General features: G+C 41.1%; 1 protein-coding gene across 2 annotated transcripts in view; it reads right to left on the reverse strand.

The window, feature by feature from the left end:
• Nucleotides 1-764: 764 nt before the first annotated feature.
• Nucleotides 765-21,373, reverse strand: part of TOB2 (transducer of ERBB2, 2) — a 36,545-nt gene continuing 15,936 nt past the window's right edge. For both annotated transcript variants that reach the window (XM_075833587.1, XM_075833588.1), the window contains exon 2: nucleotides 765-10,512. In XM_075833587.1, the coding sequence (XP_075689702.1) occupies nucleotides 9,611-10,512 (902 nt within the window). In that variant the 3' untranslated portion in view covers nucleotides 765-9,610. The remainder of the gene's footprint in view (nucleotides 10,513-21,373) is intronic.

Here is a 21,373-nt window from a genome sequence, read left to right on the forward strand (position 1 = left end):
CTATTTCGCCATTGTTTTAGTGTGGTTTTTTTTGTACCGCTTTCACCTAGCAGTTTAATTAATGAGTTATCTTCATCACTCGGGTCGTTATGATCAAGACGATACCATATATGTGTGCGTTTTGTCTTTGTTTTTTTTTGCACTTCTAGTAAATAAAACCACTTTATGGGGGACAAAAAAATTGGTTTTATTTAAATTTTAACTAATATTTTTGGTTTAATACTTTAAATTATTTTTTTTTTTGTTAGTCCCACTAGGGGACTTTACCATGTGATCAGCTGATCACTTATATAATGCTTTGGTATACCAAAGCATTACTGCCCGTCAGTGTAAAACTGATACGCACTCTATTAGGTCATGCCTCTGGCCCATTCTAATGGGCATACAGCCAGGGCAGGCCTGGGGCCTTGGCAACCAGTCGGCGGTTTCATTCGCGGGCCGCCGATCGGTGACAGAGGGAGCTCCCTCCCTCTGTAAACCACTTAAATGTCACGGTCGCTATTGACCGGGGCATTTAAGGTGTTAAACGGCCAAGATTGGAGGTTTCTTAGTCACAGCCTAGCTCCTGCGGCAATCGTGCGGGCACACAGCTTATGGCTTCATTCTGTGTCGTGCATGTACGTGATTATGTGCCAATGGGTTAAAGAGTGAGTTTAGTAAAAAGCAATTTTGTCCCAAGGTTACAGGGACAAAAAATAAGTCACACTCACATGAGACACCTTTATCTTAATTTCACATAAAGCAATGAAATAATGCCACACAAGTACAAAGCTTAATATCATGCTTTTAATACAAACTTAAAAAACTTTGGAACAATATTAAACTGTACATCTGAAACTTAACACTCCATTAGGCCATCAAATATTGCACAATGTTCCAAAACAAATTTAAACCAAGAAAAAAAAAAATTTTTGAATTTTGTATCAGTAAATAAACTATAAAAAAATTTCCCATCCCACCCATCGACCTGCGTTAAACAAAAGGTTTAAACAAAACCGGTTATAGTTTAAACCTTTAAAGTCAATATTTTGATTTTTAATATAAAAGTTTATATCTTTAAATTTTCATTTCTGTACAAGATTACACTGTATCCGCTTTAAGAGGCAGTTTTCTGCAATTTTTTTTTTTAGCATTTTAACTTTTTTGAAAAAATATTTTAATCCTTGGTATTATATAGATTTTTTTTTTTTTTTTATTTTCCTTAAGAAACCTGAACAGAAGTGTAGCTTAAATTTACGCTAGAAATATATATAGATTTAGAATATATTCCTCACGTTTTACAAATATAGCAAACTTTCATTTTGAGAGATTATATATATATATATTACACACACACACAGCGAAGGAAATAAGTATTTGATCCCTTGCTGATTTTGTAAGTTTGCCCACTGTCAAAGTCATGAACAGTCTAGAATTTTTTGGCTAGGTTAATTTTACAAGTGAGAGATTAAATAAAAAAAAACAAACTGAAAATCACATAGTCAAAATTATATATATTTATTTGCCTTGTGCACAGAGAAATAAGTATTTGATCCCCTACCAACCATTAAGAGTTCAGCCTCCTCCAGACCAGTTACACGCTCCAAATCAACTTGGTGCCTGCATTAAAGACAGCCGTCTTAAATGGTCACCTGTATAAAAGACTCCTGTCCACAGACTCAATTAATCAGTCTGACTCTAACCTCTACAACATGGGCAAGACCAAAGAGCTTTCTAAGGATGTCAGGGACAAGATCATAGACCTGCACAAGGCTGGAATGGGCTACAAAACCATAAGTAAGACGCTGGGTGAGAAGGAGACAACTGTTGGTGCAATTGTAAGAAAATGGAAGACATACAAAATGACTGTCAATCGACAACGATCTGGGGCTCCATGCAAAATCTCACCTCGTGGGGTATCCTTGATCCTGAGGAAGGTGAGAGCTCAGCCAAAAACTACACGGGGGGAACTTGTTAATGATCTCAAGGCAGCTGGGACCACCGTCACCAAGAAAACCATTGGTAACACATTACGCCGTAATGGATTAAAATCCTGCAGTGCCCGCAAGGTCCCCCTGCTCAAGAAGGCACATGTACAGGCCCGTCTGAAGTTTGCAAATGAACATCTGGATGATTCTGAGAGTGATTGGGAGAAGGTGCTGTTTTCAGATGAGACTAAAATTGAGCTCTTTGGCATTAACTCAACTCGCCGTGTTTGGAGGAAGAGAAATGCTGCCTATGACCCAAAGAACACCGTCCCCACTGTCAAGCATGGAGGTGGAAACATTATGTTTTGGGGGTGTTTCTCTGCTAAGGGCACAGGACTACTTCACCGCATCAATGGGAGAATGGATGGAGCCATGTACCATCAAATCCTGAGTGACAACCTCCTTCCCTCCACCAGGACATTAAAAATGGCTCGTGGCTTGGTCTTCCAGCACGACAATGACCCGAAACATACAGCCAAGGCAACAAAGGAGTGGCTCAAAAAGAAGCACATTAAGGTCATGGAGTGGCCTAGCCAGTCTCCAGACCTTAATCCCATCGAAAAGTTATGGAGGGAGCTGAAGATCCGAGTTGCCAAGCGACAGCCTCGAAATCGTAATGATTTACAGATGATCTTCAAAGAGGAGTGGGCCAAAATTCCATCTAACATGTGTGCAAACCTCATCATCAACTCCAAAAAACATCTGACTGCTGTGCTTGACAACAAGGGTTTTGCCACCAAGTATTAAGTCTTGTTTGCCAAAGGGATCAAATACTTATTTCTCTGTGCACAATGCAAATAAATATATATAATTTTGACAATGTGATTTTCTTTTTTTTTTATATATATAAATCTATCTCTCACTGGTAAAATTAACCTAGCCTAAAAATTCTAGACTGTTCATGTCTTTGACAATGGGCAAACTTACAAAAATCAGCAAGGGATCAAATACTTATTTCCTTCACTGTATATACACATACGTGTTTTATTAAAAAACAAACAAACACATATTGTGTGTGTGTGTGCGTTTGTGCCAGAGGATGACAATGCAGTGTAGCCACCTAAAAGAGTAGTAGTTTCAAACTTGTGAAGCATTATATACTCCAAAGTATGTTTGAGAGCAATTTGAGTTTTAGTAGCTGAAGAGCCCTTCTGCTAATGAAAACAGTGTTCATGGGTTAAATCTTAAAGGGGTTGTCCCACAAAAGGACATTACCTATCCACAGGATAGATCATAAACGTTTGATCACTGGGACCCCCATCGATCACTAGAATGGGGATGCAGAGACCCCTGTTCCTTCAAAATGCACAACTGCAGTCAGAAGGAATTTGGTGGTCATGCTTGCTCCCTGCCACTTTATTAATGTTTTTGGGGCTGAGAGAGACAGCCATGTACAGTGGTCGTGCAGTGAAAAGAAAATGGCGACGGGAGGCTCTTTTTTTATTTAAAGCCATCAATGTTCAATGAACAGGTTGACTGCAAATAGTTAATGTTTATTTAGCACTGAGAAATTATAAAGGCTTTTCTGTATTGGAGAGGTCTATACTTGACACGTTCGCACTTACTGATCGCATACACTAAATAAAGTGTTTAATCATGCAGCAACTAAATGTAATCAAATACTTACTCTTAAGGCCTCATTCACACTTTGCAGATTGGACCAGTATTTTGAAGGCAAAACCAGGACCAGATCCTAAACACAAGAGAAATATAATGGAAAGATTTATACTTCTCTTTGCATCCACTCCTGATTTTGGCTTCAAAACAGTGATGTAAAACACTGACCAAATCTGCAATGTTTAAATAAGGCTTAAGGGTCATTTTACACAACCCGATATGGGCTGTGAAAAGGAGCACCGTACGATGAGACAGCGCGATCAGCACTCGTTTACTCTTTTCACAAGGAGATATGATCTGTTGTGTATCGGGGCAAGCGATTGTTACCACGATCGTTTCCCCCCCCATATATTATGTTGGCAGCACATCTCAGTTTATACAGGCATTTTATTGGCCGCATAAACAAGCAGCCGATGAATCAACGTTTTATCGTTAATCGGCTTATCGTTGCCCCGTTTACACAGGACAATGATGATTGTGAATGAGCGTTCGTATGGACACTCGTTTGCCTGTGTAAAAAGGGCCTGAAGTGATGCCATTGTACAGTTCTCTAGATTAAGTCGATCACATGTAGTTACTTTTTCTAGGATTTTCATTTTTAAACATGGGATTTAGAAGTTGAAATGGTATGGTTGACAATTGGAGGTAAACAACAACCTAACTCCAATTTGAATCATCATGCAAGAGAAAAAAGGAGGAAAAGAGAAAAAAAAAAAAAAAAAACTTGTTAAAACTATATTAAAATATTACAAATACTGTTTTGTTTTTTTTATTCCAAGGTTCTGAAACTGAACATGGCCTTCCAGAAAAATGATACATAAAATTGTGAAAATGGGTAGCTTGTAACATTTGCATTAGCTGAAATCTTAAAAATCGCATTTAAATGCAGATACATCAAGCTCACACTAGTCATTAGGGGCTCATTGACATGGCTTTATTTCAGATCCAAACAACCTCCTAGTTTTAAAGAGCCATAAAACTCCACCTATAGAAGTCTAAGGCGACCTTTGTGGGCCTTCACTTTTACAGACAGGATTTTTTTTTATATCAAATTCCACACGGATCTAAAACAGTTAAGTAATTTTCCATTTAATGGCAAATTGTAGATTTTTTTGTCCCCAAGAAAAATTTTCTCTATGGGCAAATCTCTCAGACAGTGAGATTCTGTTGCAGGGACTCTGGGTGGCTCCGTGCAGGCCCCATGCACACATCAAAGGGAGAACTTTTAAGCTATATACAAATGCATCCAAACGTGTCATTATTTTGCTGCATGATTTAGGATCAGTTGTGGACAAACAAAAACGTCTGAAAATCAGGAGCTGTTTTCGCCTGAAAACAGCTCCGTATTTTAAGCCGTATTTTGCTAAGCAGTGTGAACATACCCTTATTGGGTTTGCATTTCACAGATATAATTAGGCAGAAGAAATGTTTTGTAGACAAATAGAGATAGATAGTAAATCTCCCGGTGACACAGCAAAATAATGGTTGCAGCTATCAATTGGCCGATATCTTTACAAACCTTTGTGGGGCTGTTTTTGCAACTATCAGTTTTGTAAAAAGTTCTGTATAGTTTTACTGAAAGTAAGCTGTAGACTCATATCTGAATAATATGCATGCTAATTTAAAAGCAGAATTGTTCAAAACCAGGCCTAATTTGCTGTCAGATACAAGATACAACACTAAGACAGTCAAGATGATAGGGATGTTCAAATATATATGGATAAAGACTGCCCTGACACACTAAAGTTGAGCATTCCTGGCTATATGGGGTATGATGCAGGTCTGAGCAACTCCAAGTCATTTCCCTAGAATCTGGAAAATGAATGGTCTAATTTGCCTTAAAACAAGACTAAAAGGAAGTTCCTTCCAGTTTCTAATGTAAGATCTTTATTTCAAATTTTCAATAAAGAGGTTTGCCTTAAGGTGAAAAACAAAACCTGAAAACAGTTAATCTACACTGTTAAAGAGGCTCTGTCACCAGATTATAAGCGCCCTATCCCCTACCTAATCTGATCGGCGCTGTAATGTAGATAACAGTGGATTTTATTTTGAAAGACGATCATTTTTAAGTTAACAATTTTAGATTTATGCTAATGAGTTTAATGCCCAACTGGGCATTTTTAAACTTTTGCCCAAGTGGGCATTGTAAAGAGAAGTGTATGGCGCTGACCAATCAGGGTCATACACTTCTCTCCATTCATGTCCGTTTGTACGCAGCACAGCGTGATCTCGCGAGATCACGCTGTGCAGTCACATACAACCACAGTAACTTTACCGGTGTCTTGAGAGTGAATAGACATCACCTCCAGCCAGGACGCGATGTCTATTCGCACTCCGACACTTCGGTAAAGTTTCTGTGGGATTTACTCACACAGCGTGATCTCGCGAGATCACGCTGTGAGTACAGATGGACAGGAATGGAGAGAAGTGTATGATGCCGATTGGTCATCGTCCTACACTTCTCTTTACAACACCCACTTGGTCAAAAGTTAGAAACGCCCAGTTCGGCATTAAGAAACTAATTAGCATAAATCTAAAATTGTTCATAACTTGCTCAAAGATGATGGCACTTATAATCTTGTGACCGAGCCTTTTTAAGGACACATTTAGAGTGGAGTCCGTTTATTACAAACCGGGCTATAAATATTTTCTTTTTCTCTTTTTTTTTTTTCTAAATATATATTACTGATCCGTGCTAGTTTTATTCCAAAAGATCTTAGAAAATAAAATAGGAATGAATGTATAAATGCTTTTAAAAATAGATAGAATATAAAATTTGTTTATATATTATCCCCTCCCCAATGCCATTATTTGGCTCAGCTGGCCTATTTTGCACTAGGAATTTCATATGTATGTTTTGTATATATCTAAATATGCTTTCTATACAAATAGTTTGTAAAGGGGGGGGGGGGGGGGGCGACTAGAACAAAACCCATTCCTAAAGAGAATGGTGTATAAAAGGGCCGTAGATCATTTTAATACGGTTCTTCATAACAAACATTCAGCTTCAAATAAAAGTTACATAAACAAGATTAAAAAAAAGACACACACAAAAGTAAATTTGCACTACAGGAGTCCTCTTTAAGACCACCCACAATTGAAGTAGAAGTTAAAAAAAAAAAAAAAAAAAACTCTTTCGGGGTGTTCCTCTCAACGAAGAGGGCTAATATATACAACATGGGGGAATTGGAAATCCATCTAGATTTGGGGCAGTCTTTAAAAATATGGTCTTTTGGAGAGGTTTCACTGTACCTTTATAAGGCAGAGTCAAGGCTTGACTGGCATTTTCTTTTTAGTAGTGCAAGTGCTCTGTAAGCTCGTATATAATCAATTGCATTTTCAAGGAACACATTATTCAGCAGCACTTCTACTACCAAGAATCTAATCCAGGCTGTAATACTGCTATAATGTCACATACATTCATAGAATATTACGGCCGTATAAATGACAAATCTCATTAGTTAGCAAAACTGGATTCACACATCGTGTAAGGGTATGTTCACACGGCGGGGGTCCGTAACGGCTGAAATTACGGGGATGTTTCAGCCTGAAAACATCCCCGTAATTTCAGCCGTACCGGCATGTGCAGGCGCTTGAACGCCGCGTCACTTACGGCCGTAATTAGCGCTGCTATTCATTGGAGTCAATGAATAGCGGCTCCAATTACGGCCAAAGAAGTGACAGGTCACTTCTTCTACGCGGGCGTCAATTTACGCGCCGTCATTTGACAGCGGCGCGTAAATATACGCCTCGTGTGAACAGACAAACGTCTGCCCATTGCTTTCAATGGGCAGATGTTTGTCAGCGCTATTGAGGCGCTATTTTCGGGCGTAATTCGGGGCAAAAACGCCCGATTTACGTCCGTAAATAGGCCATGTGAACATACCCTAATTGTTGCAGAGATTTTTTTTTTTTTTATATTATATACACCAAAGCCGTGGATCCAAGAGGAAGGAGAAGTTTTTCTTTTATACTTTCCATTCCTTTCGAAACCCCTCCTGGCTCAAAAATCTTGCTAACACACAGTGAGAATCCAACCTTATGCTGGGACTTCCAGTTGAACAGCAGCAGTTAGAAGGCCAAAACTTGAACACGTCTGTCATAGCATAGACGCAGTAGGCAGTATGCATAAAAAAAAAATAAAAAAAAACAAGTGCAACTGTTGCTCATAGCAAAAAAATAAAATAAAAAAAGAAGAATGACGTGATCTGATTTAATTGGATAGTCTTCTGATTATTAACCAATCTTAGTAAGTGTAACAAATGTTACACAGCACTTTTCTTTTTAGTCCTTGATAAATAGGAACATTTGCTATGTTCCAAGGTATGACTGGGGACAATCCAGGCCCAAGCACTTATTAAACCCGGAATACATGCCACGTGTCCAGCAAGATTTCTAATATAACCAAAGCTAGTGTGATGGTGCTCTTACTACCCGGTCTGGTGGACCAAACAGAATGACACAGGAGAAATAGAGCCCCTCTTGCTGGATGCATTCAAGGAGGACAATGGGGCCTCATAAATATGTCCTCCAATAGACAAGTATACTGTGTCCGCAATCTATGTGCAAACTGTACTTCTTTATGGAAAAGTTTTGTTGAATCATCTATTGGTGCGACGCTTTGGATCTTTGTCCCCTGGGATTATGGTAGATATCTACCTAAATTTGGTTGGTCTTTCGTGCCTTAGCGGTTTTAGAATACAACGTTTTCTATAATGAAGGATTTAATCCCATTTGTTCTTACTCATATGTGTATCAGTGATATTAGCTAGTTACCTGGCCAGGTGACTTAAGGCCCTTTTACACCTGCTGAGATTCGGCCCCTGAAGAGAGCGCCGATCAACGAGCCATCATTGATCGGCACTCGCTTGCTCCTGTCACACGGAGCTATGGATTGGGACGAGCGGTCGTTACACCGATTACTTGTCCCCATACATTATCATCATGTCGGCAGTGCATCTGCCTGTTTACACAGGGAGATGTGCTGCAGACAACGATGTTTTACTTTAAAACAACACAACCAGCAGATGAGTGAGCGTTCGCTCATTCATCTGCCGATTTTTCCCGTTTACACAGGGCAATGAGTTATATGAACTCTCGTCTGCACTAGCATCACCCAGTGTAAAACCCCCTTTAGGTGGTTTCTTTTAACTATGCACAGTTTTTTGTATAACTTGTTTATGGTATTAACCAGGGAAATGGTATTTATATAGAATGCATAATAAATGTATATATTTTTCCATCTCCGTGTGTGTTGGTTATGTCCTGCAATTTTCTTTTCCTTTTTGCCATTTTGATCTGATTGGTTGCTATGGGCAACAGACTTTTTTTTTGTAAAGAATAGTATTTTTGCATGAGGCACCAACTGCATGTACGCTTAGGCATTATACTGAACTTAAATTGTTATGGTATTTTTATCATTTTGAGGCGAGCTACTCCTGCAGCTACAAGTCAGTTTAATTAGAAGTGTAATGCCTTCTCCAGATTGACATCCTGAGGCATGGCTACAGGGAGAGAAAATAAAAATATGGAAAACATTAGACAAGCGAAGAAGAATGCCATGAACAAACTCAAAAAAAATTGTAGGAATAGAAAAAGGAACAAGAAAGCCAATGCCAATAACACAAGATGAGAGGAGAGATGTTCTTCCAGGCTGGCAGAGGGCGAGATTGTAAAAAGATCAAATTACAAGACTCCAGGAATAGCAACCCTGCCATAGGCACAAGTTCCTCTGATCTGTCCATGCAGACCAATAGTTATTTCCTCTTCCTGTTTTGGGCATAATAATTCAAAACTGTCTCAGGTTTATTCTGATGCAGCCAATTGTAAAAGGAGGAATAAAATAAAAAAGTAAGTTATCTATAAAATTATATATTCATCTTTTTGTAAAAAGGTCAGAACGTCACAAGTGTCCAGTAGCAATGCAACCCAAGTACTTTGTATCCCAGCAATATCTACTTGTTTGTGTTACTATTTTTTATTTCAGAAGAAAATTCCAGAAAAATAAATTATTTTCTTTAACAACCTCAATTGGCTAGGATAACAGGCTGGAATGGCTGGCTTGGATAGGGGAGGCTGAAGTTCAATCCATCCACAAAAGGCGATTTCTCATTAAACAGGCTGCTTCCAGTGCTGAATGGTGTAGCAAACTGACCAGGACTTGGAAGGTTCTGGTTATCCTCCTCATAAAATAGCCCTGGTGGACCGCTGAAAACAAACTCCTTGGCATTTGGAGAAAGCTGGGATGGGGGTCCCTGGGCTGGACTGAAGTTCAGTGAATGCATGGAAAGAGATAGACCCTTGTGCTTTGCGAGGTTATTGGTGGGTGATCGTGCCATGCGTTGACCTCCTTTCTTCATCTTCGTAGAGCCAAATTTGGTGGCTGCAAATGTGGCAGTAGTAAAGATAATTGGCTGAGTGGCACGAGGGATGAAAGTTGGACTTGGAGACTGATCAAAGGATGGAGATGGAGAGTTCGACAGTGAAGTTTCTTGGTTCGTAATTGGGATGAATGCTTGTGCCTCAGGATTGAAGCTACTTTTTATCTCTTTGTCCAGCTCGGTGCTGCTCTCCACATCTTCCAAATACAACACTTTTACTGTTCCCTTCTCCCCAATTTGGTAAGACACTTCAAATGGATCAATCCAAACACTTAGCTCTTCTGGTACGTTTGCTCTTACATCTTCTATATCAAGACCACTTCTGCGTGCAGCTTGCTCCACTACTGGATCCACTGTTTCACCAACGTGAACACAGCGATAGCCAGAACCCTTTAGTGGTTTTTCAGGGTACCAGTGCCCTTCATATTTGCCTTTCAAAAGCCTCTCTAGCTCCTCACCAAACAGATCTGCTCTTCGTCTTGGAAGCTTATTGTACAGGTATGATATAATAAAATTCAGGGCGACCTTAATCTCCAGATGCATATTCTCTGTAAATGAGAAGAAAAATAAATTAAATAAATGTATATTTTATATATATATATATATATATATATATATATATACACATACATACATATACATACACACACACACAGCGTAAGGGTCAAAATTGGCTGAAACTCACGGAGCTGTTTTCAGAGAAAACAGCCTCTGATTTTCAGCCGTTTTTGAAGCTGAAAACGTTTTTTTCTTCTAGCAGTTTCTCCATCGATCCGATGAAAAACACCTCCAAAAAAGTCTCAAATGACATGTTCCTTTTTACGGGGCGTTTTTTTAAAATTTTTAAACCATTGCGTAAAATAAAACCGCCCCGTCTGAAAGAAACGCCGTTTTTCCCATTGAATTCAATGGGCAGAGATTTGCAGTCTTTCAGCTACTGTTTTTTTTCAGGCGAAAACACAGCGCGTGAACATAAGTTAAAAAAACCCTCTAAAATGTATGCCTACTGGAAAAATATTCCGAAACGCAAAATGCTGTGGAAATAGAGTGCAAGTCTTAGGCTATGTTCAGACGGGGTATTTTGCCGAGTTTGACGCGGAAACCGCGTCGCAAAAACGGCCCGAGAACGCCTCCCATTGATTTCAATGGGAGGCGTCGGCGTCTTTTTCCCGCGAGGCAAGAAGGCGAGAAGCGACATGCCCTATCTTCGGGCGCTTCCGCCTCTGACCTCCCATTGACTTCAATGGTAGGCAGGAGAAAGGGTATTTCTCGCTGTTTTATGCCCGCGGCGCTCAATGGCCACGGGCGAAAAACGGCGCGATAATCGCCGCGAAAATCGGCATGCGGGGAGAGGAATATCTGCCTCAAAGTTCCAAACGGAATTTTGAGGCAGATATTCCTCCCCCAAAATACTCCGTGTGAACATAGCCTTAGGGTGCATTCAGACACGGCAGATTTTATTGCAGAAATTTCTGAATAAAAACTTGTTCCATTCATCTGAATAGGGTTGTTTCTGCAGCAGGTGCATGGATTTCTGCAAGTTCGATTCAGATGAAGGATAAGTTCACGCGTAACGTTAACACCGCAAAATTTCCTAGCTTTTTGTGTGTGTGGAAATTCTGCAGCATTTTTGCAAGAGATAAACATGCTGCAGATTAAGAATGTGCACCGCAAATCAATTTCCACAATTTTGTGCTTCTTTTTTCCGCAGTGTGAATGAGATTTGTTCAAATCTCATCTACTTTGCTGGTACTGTAATCTGCTGAAGAAGGTCCGCAAAGAAGATCTAGTCAAAAATTCTGCAGTGTTTACCTGGTAATCGAACGCCTTATTAGTCGCAGACATTTCTGCAACATAACCGGTCCATTGTGACTGCACCCTTATAGGTTAATAAAAAAAAAAATTGTCTTATTTTAATTCTGTACATATATAAAAAAAATTTTTTTTTTATTATGGACACAAACTTTGAGGCGGTCCATTCACGTAGCAGCAGTGGGCCAGGCAGTTGAGCCTTGGTTTTTGCTGCGTAGCTTGTACAGGTGAAGGACATAGTTTCATAGTGATTTACCTTTACAAGACGTGCGGCCAAAAACTGCATGATAAATTCTTATTAAAAGCATGTGCGGATTTGCCATGGACAGTGTATGGGCGCCCTTACTTTACATTGGGTGCTTGAGTATAAATGTCATTTAAATCGCACAGCATGGGATAAATTCAACAGTGTCCTACATTTTTTCATCCTTTTCCAAACACCAAAAAGGATTAATCTTTTTCTTCCCTGTGAAATGGTAAAAATTTGGTTTGTAATTTTAAAATTTATAATAATTTTACAGTTATTTTAACTTATTTACTGAAATCTAGTTTGTAGCTTGCTTTGATTGTAAATAAGAGAGTTGCCATTGGGATGGATACATTTGATATAACTTCATTAGTATGGTTATATTTCATTAATCAATAGATTGGCGTTTCCTCACAACGCATGGAAAAATCAGGTCAGTCACTGTGTACTTGCTGTATAAGAAGGGCACACATCAAAACTTCCAAACCCCCAACCCCCATGGCAGCATTTGTTAAATAATTTTGCTTCGAAGCAGGAGCTGAGCAAGTAAATTAGAAGATGTACATAATATAACAAGCCTACGAGACGTCCGTGAACCATACCATTATGGAACAAGGTAGTGGCCATTCACAAAAATACCGCAAGAACATTAGGTAACCATGATGAGGATCGGCTTGCAAATACAGTTCCATTTTACCTGAAAGGATAGAGTCTTTGAGGTCAGGGCTTTGTGCACGGGGGCATTGCTGTGCTGCCGCAAGATAGGGGTTGCCCGAATTACTGCCAAAAAGTTGTATGCTGGGGCATTTCCCTTTAATTGAACTACAGGGTGCAGGCCAAACCATGACAAAAACAGCCACAGACCATTATATTGCTCATACACCAGACGTTATATTTATTATATGTATTCAAGCAAGAAGTGTTTTTCATGCATCGACCAAACCCAGATGTGTCCCTCAGATTGCCAGATGGTAAAATGTGACTTATCACTCCCAAGACACACAGGACCAGCGCCTAAATGGTGTACTTTACAGTACTCCAACAGATACTTGGCATTGCACATAGTGATCTCAGGATTATAAACCCAAATCCAGAAGATCCGAATGATTAGGGTATGTTCACACGGAGTGTTTTCAGACGTTTTTTGGGCGGTAAACATCCCGAAAAAAAAATCTGAAGCAGAACACCTCCAAACATCTGCCCATTCATTCCAATGGGAAAAAAGGCATTCTGATCCAACGGAGCGTTTTTTACGCGCCCGTTTTTCTAAACGGCCGTGTAAAAAACGCCTGCGAAAAAGTGCATGTCACTTCTTCAGCCGTTTTTCATACTCTATAGAAAAACAGCTCCAAAAATGGCCGTTAACGCTGCGAAAAACGCGACGGATTAAAAAAAACTTCTGAAAATCAGGAGCATTTTTCCCTTGAAAACAGCTCCGTATTTTATTTTGTGTGTGCACATAGCCTTAGGATGTTGCATTAAGAGGCAGTTTCTAACTCCATAGCGACTGTTGAGATTTAGGACAGAGGATTACTTGCTACAGGTCTCGGCACCCATTCTTATTAAAGGCCTATTGGTTTTTAGCCGAGCCATTTGTTGGAAAGGCGGCATCGTTTTCCCCATTGTATTATAGATATTGCTCGTCTGTAGGCCTCATGCACATGACGGTAGTTTTTTGCCTAGGTACTATCCGCAGTTTTGCAGATAGCACACGGACCCATTCATTTTTATGGAGCAATGCATATGACCGGAATGTTCATGGATCCGTGTGGGGGCTGCAAATCCGGGCCGCAAAAATTGCGGACAAGTCAATTTACAGTCAGTTTGCGGCCTGACAAACTGGTGTTAAAAAATTTTTTCTCCCAATGCTGATGACGCACTACGGAAGTTTTTTCACAACAAATGGAACGTAACGTTTCCGTGCTTTTGCAGCTCGCAAAACCACTATGGTCGTGTGCATTAGGTCATAGGTGTGATTTTATGCACTTGCAAATGTATAGTCAATTTACCTACTGAATAATCCGGCCTCCGCTCCCACACTTTTCAGTATCCAAAATGGCACCGCTGCCTCAGACTTTCCTATGGAGATCTTCTTTGAAGATTTGAAAAGAGACACCCCCACCCCCTCCACTGTCCTTCGATAGACCACGCTGATGACGCCAGTATGTGGCTGACGTCAGTGCTGGGCCACCGGAGGACAGTGGAGATGGTGAGTGAATGTCTCAGACTTTCAAAGAAGATCTCCATAGGAAAGTCTGAGACAGCAGTGGCCATCTCGGAGACCGGCACACAAGAACGAAGGCCGGATTATTCAGGAGCGGGACAGCTGGTAAGTGGACTGCATTTGCAATGTAAGTCTATTTATTTTTTTGGGCTGGAGGGTCACTTTGTTCAGATACTCCTAACCATGAATCTATATAGATAGTGTCAGAATATGCAAAGGCATATAGAATTCAGATGTGTTCGCACTATATACAAAAAAAAATAAAAAAAATGAATAGCTATAGCAGACTCATGGTTAATAACGGTAGTACTGATCACACAAACTAAACCCCTACTTACACAGGACAATCTCTTGAACATCAATACTGACAGGCTTTAAGGGAGTCGATGACTTTCCACAAACTGCACCATCAGGAGGGAAAGGCTGCATAAATGGCTGTAGTCAGTTACTTTTGTAGAATAAATCCACATGGATGTGCAGAGAGTAAAGCTAGATCTTTCTGACAGTTTAACCCCTTGCTGCCACAGACATTTTTCGGTCATCTTTTTTCCTCCCCTCCTTCCAGTAGCCAAAACTTTTTTTATATTTCCATCAATCGCTGTAGGAGGGCTTTTTTGGGGTGTGGGACAGTTTCGTTTTTAAAGGGGTCTTCCCAGAATCACATGATCACCTATCCACAGGATATGTGATAACTTCTGATTGCTGAGGGCCCCACTGCTGAGCCCCCCACCGTTCGTGATAACTGGGGGCTCAAACCCCTAGATCCTCCTCCCTGCACCCCCTCCAAAGTGAGAAGTTTGAATTGAATGGCATTTAAGCCTACACCCACCGCTCCATTTGATGTCTATGAGAGTCAGGGCTGGCGTCCGCACCCGGCGCCCACTGCACTTGGGGCACCCCACTCAGCCACTTTGTGCCTGCCGTCCAGGAGCGGAATCCCCCCAGAATGTCAGCAATGCTCTGACCGGGGATTCCGCTGAATCCCTGGCCAGAGCGTTTCCGACACTCTGGACGGAGAGTACTCATCTAGAAGGAGCCCCTGACGTTACTGTCTATATACGGGAAGTGAAGTAAGTAGCCCCTCCTGGAGTGAAATCCCCAGCCAGAGTGTGGTCGACGCTCTGGCCGGGGATTCCGCTCCGGACGTCACTATCCATATATGGACAGTGACGTCAGGGGCTCCTCCAGGAGAGGAATACCCAGGCCAGAGAGAGTGAGAAATGCTCTCGCTGGGGATTCCACTCCTAGAGGAAGCTCAATGGCATAATCTACAGAAGGCACAATATGGGGGCTTAACTTCTATATGGAGGCACAAACTGCCATTTCACTGCCACCGTGAGGTCCTCCACAGAGGGGCCCACTAAGTCAGTGCCACCCAAGGGCCCACAAACCTGGAGCCGGTCTTAATGCGAATGACAGAAATAGCCAAGTGCTGTGCATAGGTGATAATTGATTATTATGGGGAAAAACCCTCTAGGGTAGGAACACACAGGATGGATACGCTGCATAAAAGTACACAGCGTATCTGTCCTGGAAGCCGCAGGGAATTCCCGCCGGAAAAAATGCACCAAATTGTTGTGCAGTTTTTCAAATGGCAGTTTTTCGGGCGATACGTCCGCTGCGGAAATCCTTTAGGAATAAAAGATAAAGAAGTTTATACTTACCCCGGGCCTTAGTCATGCCAATTTATCTTTTCTGAGCACAGCCCTTCATCCTGGGATGACACTGTAATCCATGTGACTGCTTAAGCTTTTGATTGGCTGCAGCAGTCACATGGGATGAAACGTCATCCCAGGAGTCCGGGCTGTGTTCAAAACAGAGGATCGGGTTGCTGCTACTACTACGGCCAGCGGTAAGCATTAGATTTTTTTTTTTTTTTTTTTTTACTCTGAAAAAAAAAAAAAAAAAAACAACTGACATGCTGCGGATTTTAAAAAAAATAAATAAAAAACTGCATTGCAGGTCAATTTATGAAAATTTATTCAGGAAGATTTTTCCCGCTGTGTGTGGATGAGCTCTGCTGTTACTGTACTACTCTGCGGATTTTCCACAATTCGATCCATTTCGGAAAATCCACAGTGCTCCTACACTTAGTGGCACCATTTAACCCTTTAATAACCAGGCTGAATGGCCGGCTAAAAATTTTACATTTCGGCCTCTGCATTTCAGCAGCCATAACTTTGTAATTTTTTCATTGACCTGGCTATAGGAGGCCTTGTTTTATGCAGGAGAAATATATATAAAAAAAATTCTGCGTGGTTTGGTGGGATGAGGGGAGTAGAATTTTTTTATTTACTTTGCAAGTTATATAATTTATTTTAGCAACGTGATTATAGAAAGAAAGCAATTTTCAGCATTGTTTTCACGTTTCCCGTTAAAAAAATAAAATCTTCAAATTACAATCATGTAGATGCCTAATATGTGTAGGTTTGTTTTTATGTAATGTGAAATAAAACGTTATGTTAAATAACGACTATTTTTAATATATTTATTTTTGGTTACCTTTTTTTCAATCCCATAAATGGATAACTATTTCTTACTTAGCATACAGGAGTATGCTAATGCATTTAATCCGTGTCACTATGACACAGGTTGCAGTTAGGGCAACAAATAGGGTAGGGACACACTGGGTGGATACGCTGCGTATCAGTCCTGGAAACTGCAGGGAATTCCGCCAGAAAAAAAAACACACCAAATTGTAGTGCAGTTTTTCAGGTGGGATGTCCACTGTGGGAAAAAAAAAAAAAAAAGTGTATACTTACCACCCAGGCATTATCATGGTGACACCCCTCTGCTCTGTACAAAAACCGGGCTCCTGGGATGACGCTGTAGTCCATGTGACGGCTGCAGCAGTCACATGGGATGAGACGTCACTCCAGGAGGAAAAACCTGGAGAGCAGCAATTCTACAGCAGAAATTCACAAGCTGCAGATTGAAAAACTACACTGCCAGTCAATTTAGGACTGGTTTCTCTGCAGATTTTTTTCAAATCTCATCCACACTTTTGCTACTGTATTACGCTGCAGATTTTCCAGTATTAAATATGTTGCGGAAAAACCGCAGTGTATACGCTGTGTGTTTCTCTACTAGGGCAGGGCAATGAATTGGAAAAAAACTAAAATCCAGCGCAGATAACCAAGGTCATCTTGCGCATTTCAGTTTTTTAGGGTTATTTTCCGGTTTCAACTATATCTGCATCCTCAGGTAAAGGATAGAGTTGGACCCTATAGTAGAGCAAGATCCCTTTAGGATTAAAAAAAATAAAATAAAAAAAAAAAAATTGGGTAAAATAAAAATTACACAGAAACACATATTTTAAAAAGTTTATGTATTATAAAAGATAAGTCCCAAAACATGAATTAATAGACATATTTGGTATCACCACAACCTGTACAACAAATGTATAACATTAATGAGGATTGGTGGATGTTGTAAAAATAAAATATATATATATTAAAACTGTAGCGGAACGGCTTTTTTTTTTTTTTTGCCAAAATAAAAATTTATAGAAAATTAAACTATAATGTATTTGTACCAAAAAAATAAAAATTAAAAAATGGTACCTACATATAGTGTGACGCGTCCCGCAAAACACAAAGTCTCATACAACTACGTCGTACAAAAAAATTTTAAAAAGTTATGAGCGTCGGTGTAATGTCCGTGGCTGCGGGCTGTAAGCTCCAACCTCCCCCTGACAGCCGCAGCCACAACGGCAAGCGCTGACCCCAGCCTCCTCCTCAGTCGACGCCAGCGCTCGCGTCTACTCACCTCTGCCGGATCCCGTAGGGTGTGCGCGCATGCTCGTCCCCGCTCTTAAAAGGGCAGCGCGCACCGGACCTCATGGACGAACCTTGGCCCGTGAGTACCCTAGACTATAAGAGGGGTCCAGCCCCCTAGTTCTATGCCTGAGCGTTGTTGTGTTCCCTATAGTTTGTCTATGTGATGGCCTCCTAGTGTGTTTCCTGCTCCAGTCCCTATACTTGTTTCCAGGTCCTGTTCCTAGCAATCCATACCTTCCTGGTCTAGCACGGAGCTGTGCCAAAGTTGTGCCGTGCTGCATCCACGTCTGACCTACTTCCTCGCCTGACGTCCGCCTGCTACCTAAGTGCCAGCCGAGCCTGCCCTGCTGCTGTCTGAGCTGCCACAGGTACCTATAGAACTATAGACAGTTACCTGCTCCATGTTGGCCAGCTGCCTTACCGCCAAGGCGGTACACGGCACAGTGGGTCCACAGACCCTTCGTGACAGTCGGGATGCAAAGACAGAAATATAAAAAAAAAAATAAAAAAAAAAAAAAATTGTCCTGTCCTAAAGGCCAGGTGTTAAATGCGGAAAACCCACAACACAAAAGCAGCGATTCCGCAAAGACAATTGACATGATGCGCATTTAAAAAAAAATAAAAAATAAATAAAAAAACGCAGGTCAATTTGAGTGTTTTTTTCCCCCGATCATTTATGCAGCATGTGAATGAGATTTGTACAAATCTCATGCTGCTACTGAATTAGGCCTCATGCACACGACCGTAGCCATGTGCACAGCTGTGATTTTCGGGTCGGACGTCCGCGGTGTGTCACCCGCAAATCCCAGGCCGTGCTCATGGGTGCGTGCATTAATTTCTATGAGCCTGAAACGCAAGACACGGCCATAATAAGACATGTCCGTTCTTTTTGCAGTGTAGGGTCCTGGGCCATGCACGGACCGTGGAAACCACGCAAAAATCTGTTCGTGTGCATGGGGTCTTATGCTGCAGATTTTCCACAATGAAATCCGTTGCGGAAAACCAGAAGTAGTTACGCTACGTGTGAACTTACCCTTAGGGGACTTGAAGCCATCGTTTGATCGTTGGTACAATACACTGCAAAAGCTATGTACTGCAGTGTATTGTAAACTTTTACTGCTCCTGTGAAGCCCTATTAGGTCCCCAGGCTGCCATGACAACCATCAAGGCCCTGCAATCCCATCACAACTGATGGGTGCCTCCCTCTTCCCACTGGCTTCGCTATTGACCGCAGCCATTACAATAGAGTGTTGGCGGGAACTCACAGCCGACATCTGCTGAGTCCGCGCCACACTCTATCCACGCCCTATTGACTATGACATGTCAGTAAGGGAGAAAAAGGAGAAAGCACGTGTAGGGCTTAGGGTATGTTCACACAGTCTATTTTCAGCTGTTTTTCGGGCTGCAAACGTCCTGAAAAACGGCTGAAAATACGGGGGCTAACCGCCTCCAAACATCTGCCCATTGATTTCAATGGGGAAAACGGTGTGCTGTTCCCACAACGCGTTTAGGACACGTTTTTAAAAACTGTGCGTAAAAAAAACGCCCTGTATAAAACAAGTGCATGTCACTTCTTGAGCCGTTTTTTCATTGGGTCAATAGAAAAACAGCCCCAAAAACCGCTTGACGCATAAGAAAACAGCTGTAAATCAGAGGCCGTTTTCCCTTGAACAGCTCCGTGTTTTACAGCAGTTTTTTGTTAAGCGTGTGACCATACCCTCAAAGGATAAAATGCATATTAGGCAGGAAGGTAACAGACATTCAACTTTGTAAGGCTCTGTTCACATCATGTCAGAGGTATACTTTGGGAGGATTTCCTGAAGTGGCCCACTGTATGGAATAGCAGTGTTCTAAACTATTACATACAGCAAAAACAATACAGTAGACACATACCAGGAGGGAACTACATAAATATACCAAACGTAGGGCTGTCGTTATGTGGACAGAGTCCTAGTCCTGCATGGTGTGTTAAAAAAAATTATATATATATATATATATATATATATATATATATTTATTTTTTATTTAAATATATACAAGTGACTTGTGTTTTTCCATTTACCTGGCGACATGATCACAGTACCCAAACTGCTGTATTCTGTATGGGTGTTGATATAATTTATGTTCCCCCTTGTGTGTAACTTTAAATTGGATGTACTCTTAATTTTTTCGTTTTAGCGTAGATATGTAGCTAGATAAGGTAAGTGGCCCCTATTTTTGCTTGGTTTCTTTAGGTTGGGCTTTTTTGATATGTGGAGGTGCAGTTTAATGTAAATTTTGAAGTATTTCAGGTCAGACCAGGCATAAAATTGCAGCAGGGGCCTAGCGTAGAGAGGGCCGCGCATGCACCGCTTGGTTGTTTCCATAACTCCCATACAACAGAATGGAGAGAGCCACGCATGGCGCTCTCTCTCCACTAGTCCACGCCTGGAATCTGCGATCTGCAGCTGTGGCACCAGGGTGACATCTTATCTCGATAAAGGTGCGGGCTCGAGAGCTAGGACTCGCATCTATCGGATATTTATGGCATGTCATGTGGATATGTAATAAAGGTCTGTCAGGAATAACCCTTTAACCTATAGCAAAATATAAAAAGCACTACATATACACCGCGATTTAGTTCCGGGTGTTTTTTGGGGCAATTTTGTGGTCAGTTTTCCAAACGCAGCATGCTCCTGGTATGGCGTTTCATCAAGCATTTTTCCCATATGCTTCTTTATAGGACTTCAAAAACGTACATTACAAGTTAACATCTGACGGTACTAAAAAATGGCCCGAAACATGAACAAAAACGCTGCGTGTGAATCCAATACAATGAACAGGAGAATTGCTAGAGTATAAAGCCAACATTGCACTTAAAAGGTCAGGTGTCAACTACATTTTGAGGTTCCAGCTGGTTTAATGGCTGCATTGACCTCTTTTTGAAGCGGACGAAGAGGCTTTGGTCAGTAAGAGTTAAAAAAACAAGAAAAACATTCTAGATGGACATGTCAGGCAGGCTGGGTGTGGCGGTGAGAAGCCAATCACAGGTGCCCTGTACTGCATGGTTAAAGGGCTGGCGCAGCTGACATTAAAGGGCTGTTTACACATTACACAAGGTGAGAGGGAGGAGGCCAATAACCTTGTACTCTGATCCCTATTCCTCGGACGGGGTCTGGAGACCCCTTTCGTTGGGCTACGTGTGTAGAGACCAGCAAAGATCATGCCATACACATCTTTTTCAGTATATACCGCACACACCTCAGATTAGACCTTTTGTCTGCTGATAATAAAAAACAAACACATCTAGAATGACTGTAAATGCGAGCTCAGGTCATGTTAAAATTGGCCATAGTGAAAACACAAAT

The sequence above is a fragment of the Rhinoderma darwinii genome, chromosome 7 (genome assembly GCF_050947455.1).
Source record: "Rhinoderma darwinii isolate aRhiDar2 chromosome 7, aRhiDar2.hap1, whole genome shotgun sequence".
NCBI lineage: Eukaryota > Metazoa > Chordata > Amphibia > Anura > Rhinodermatidae > Rhinoderma > Rhinoderma darwinii.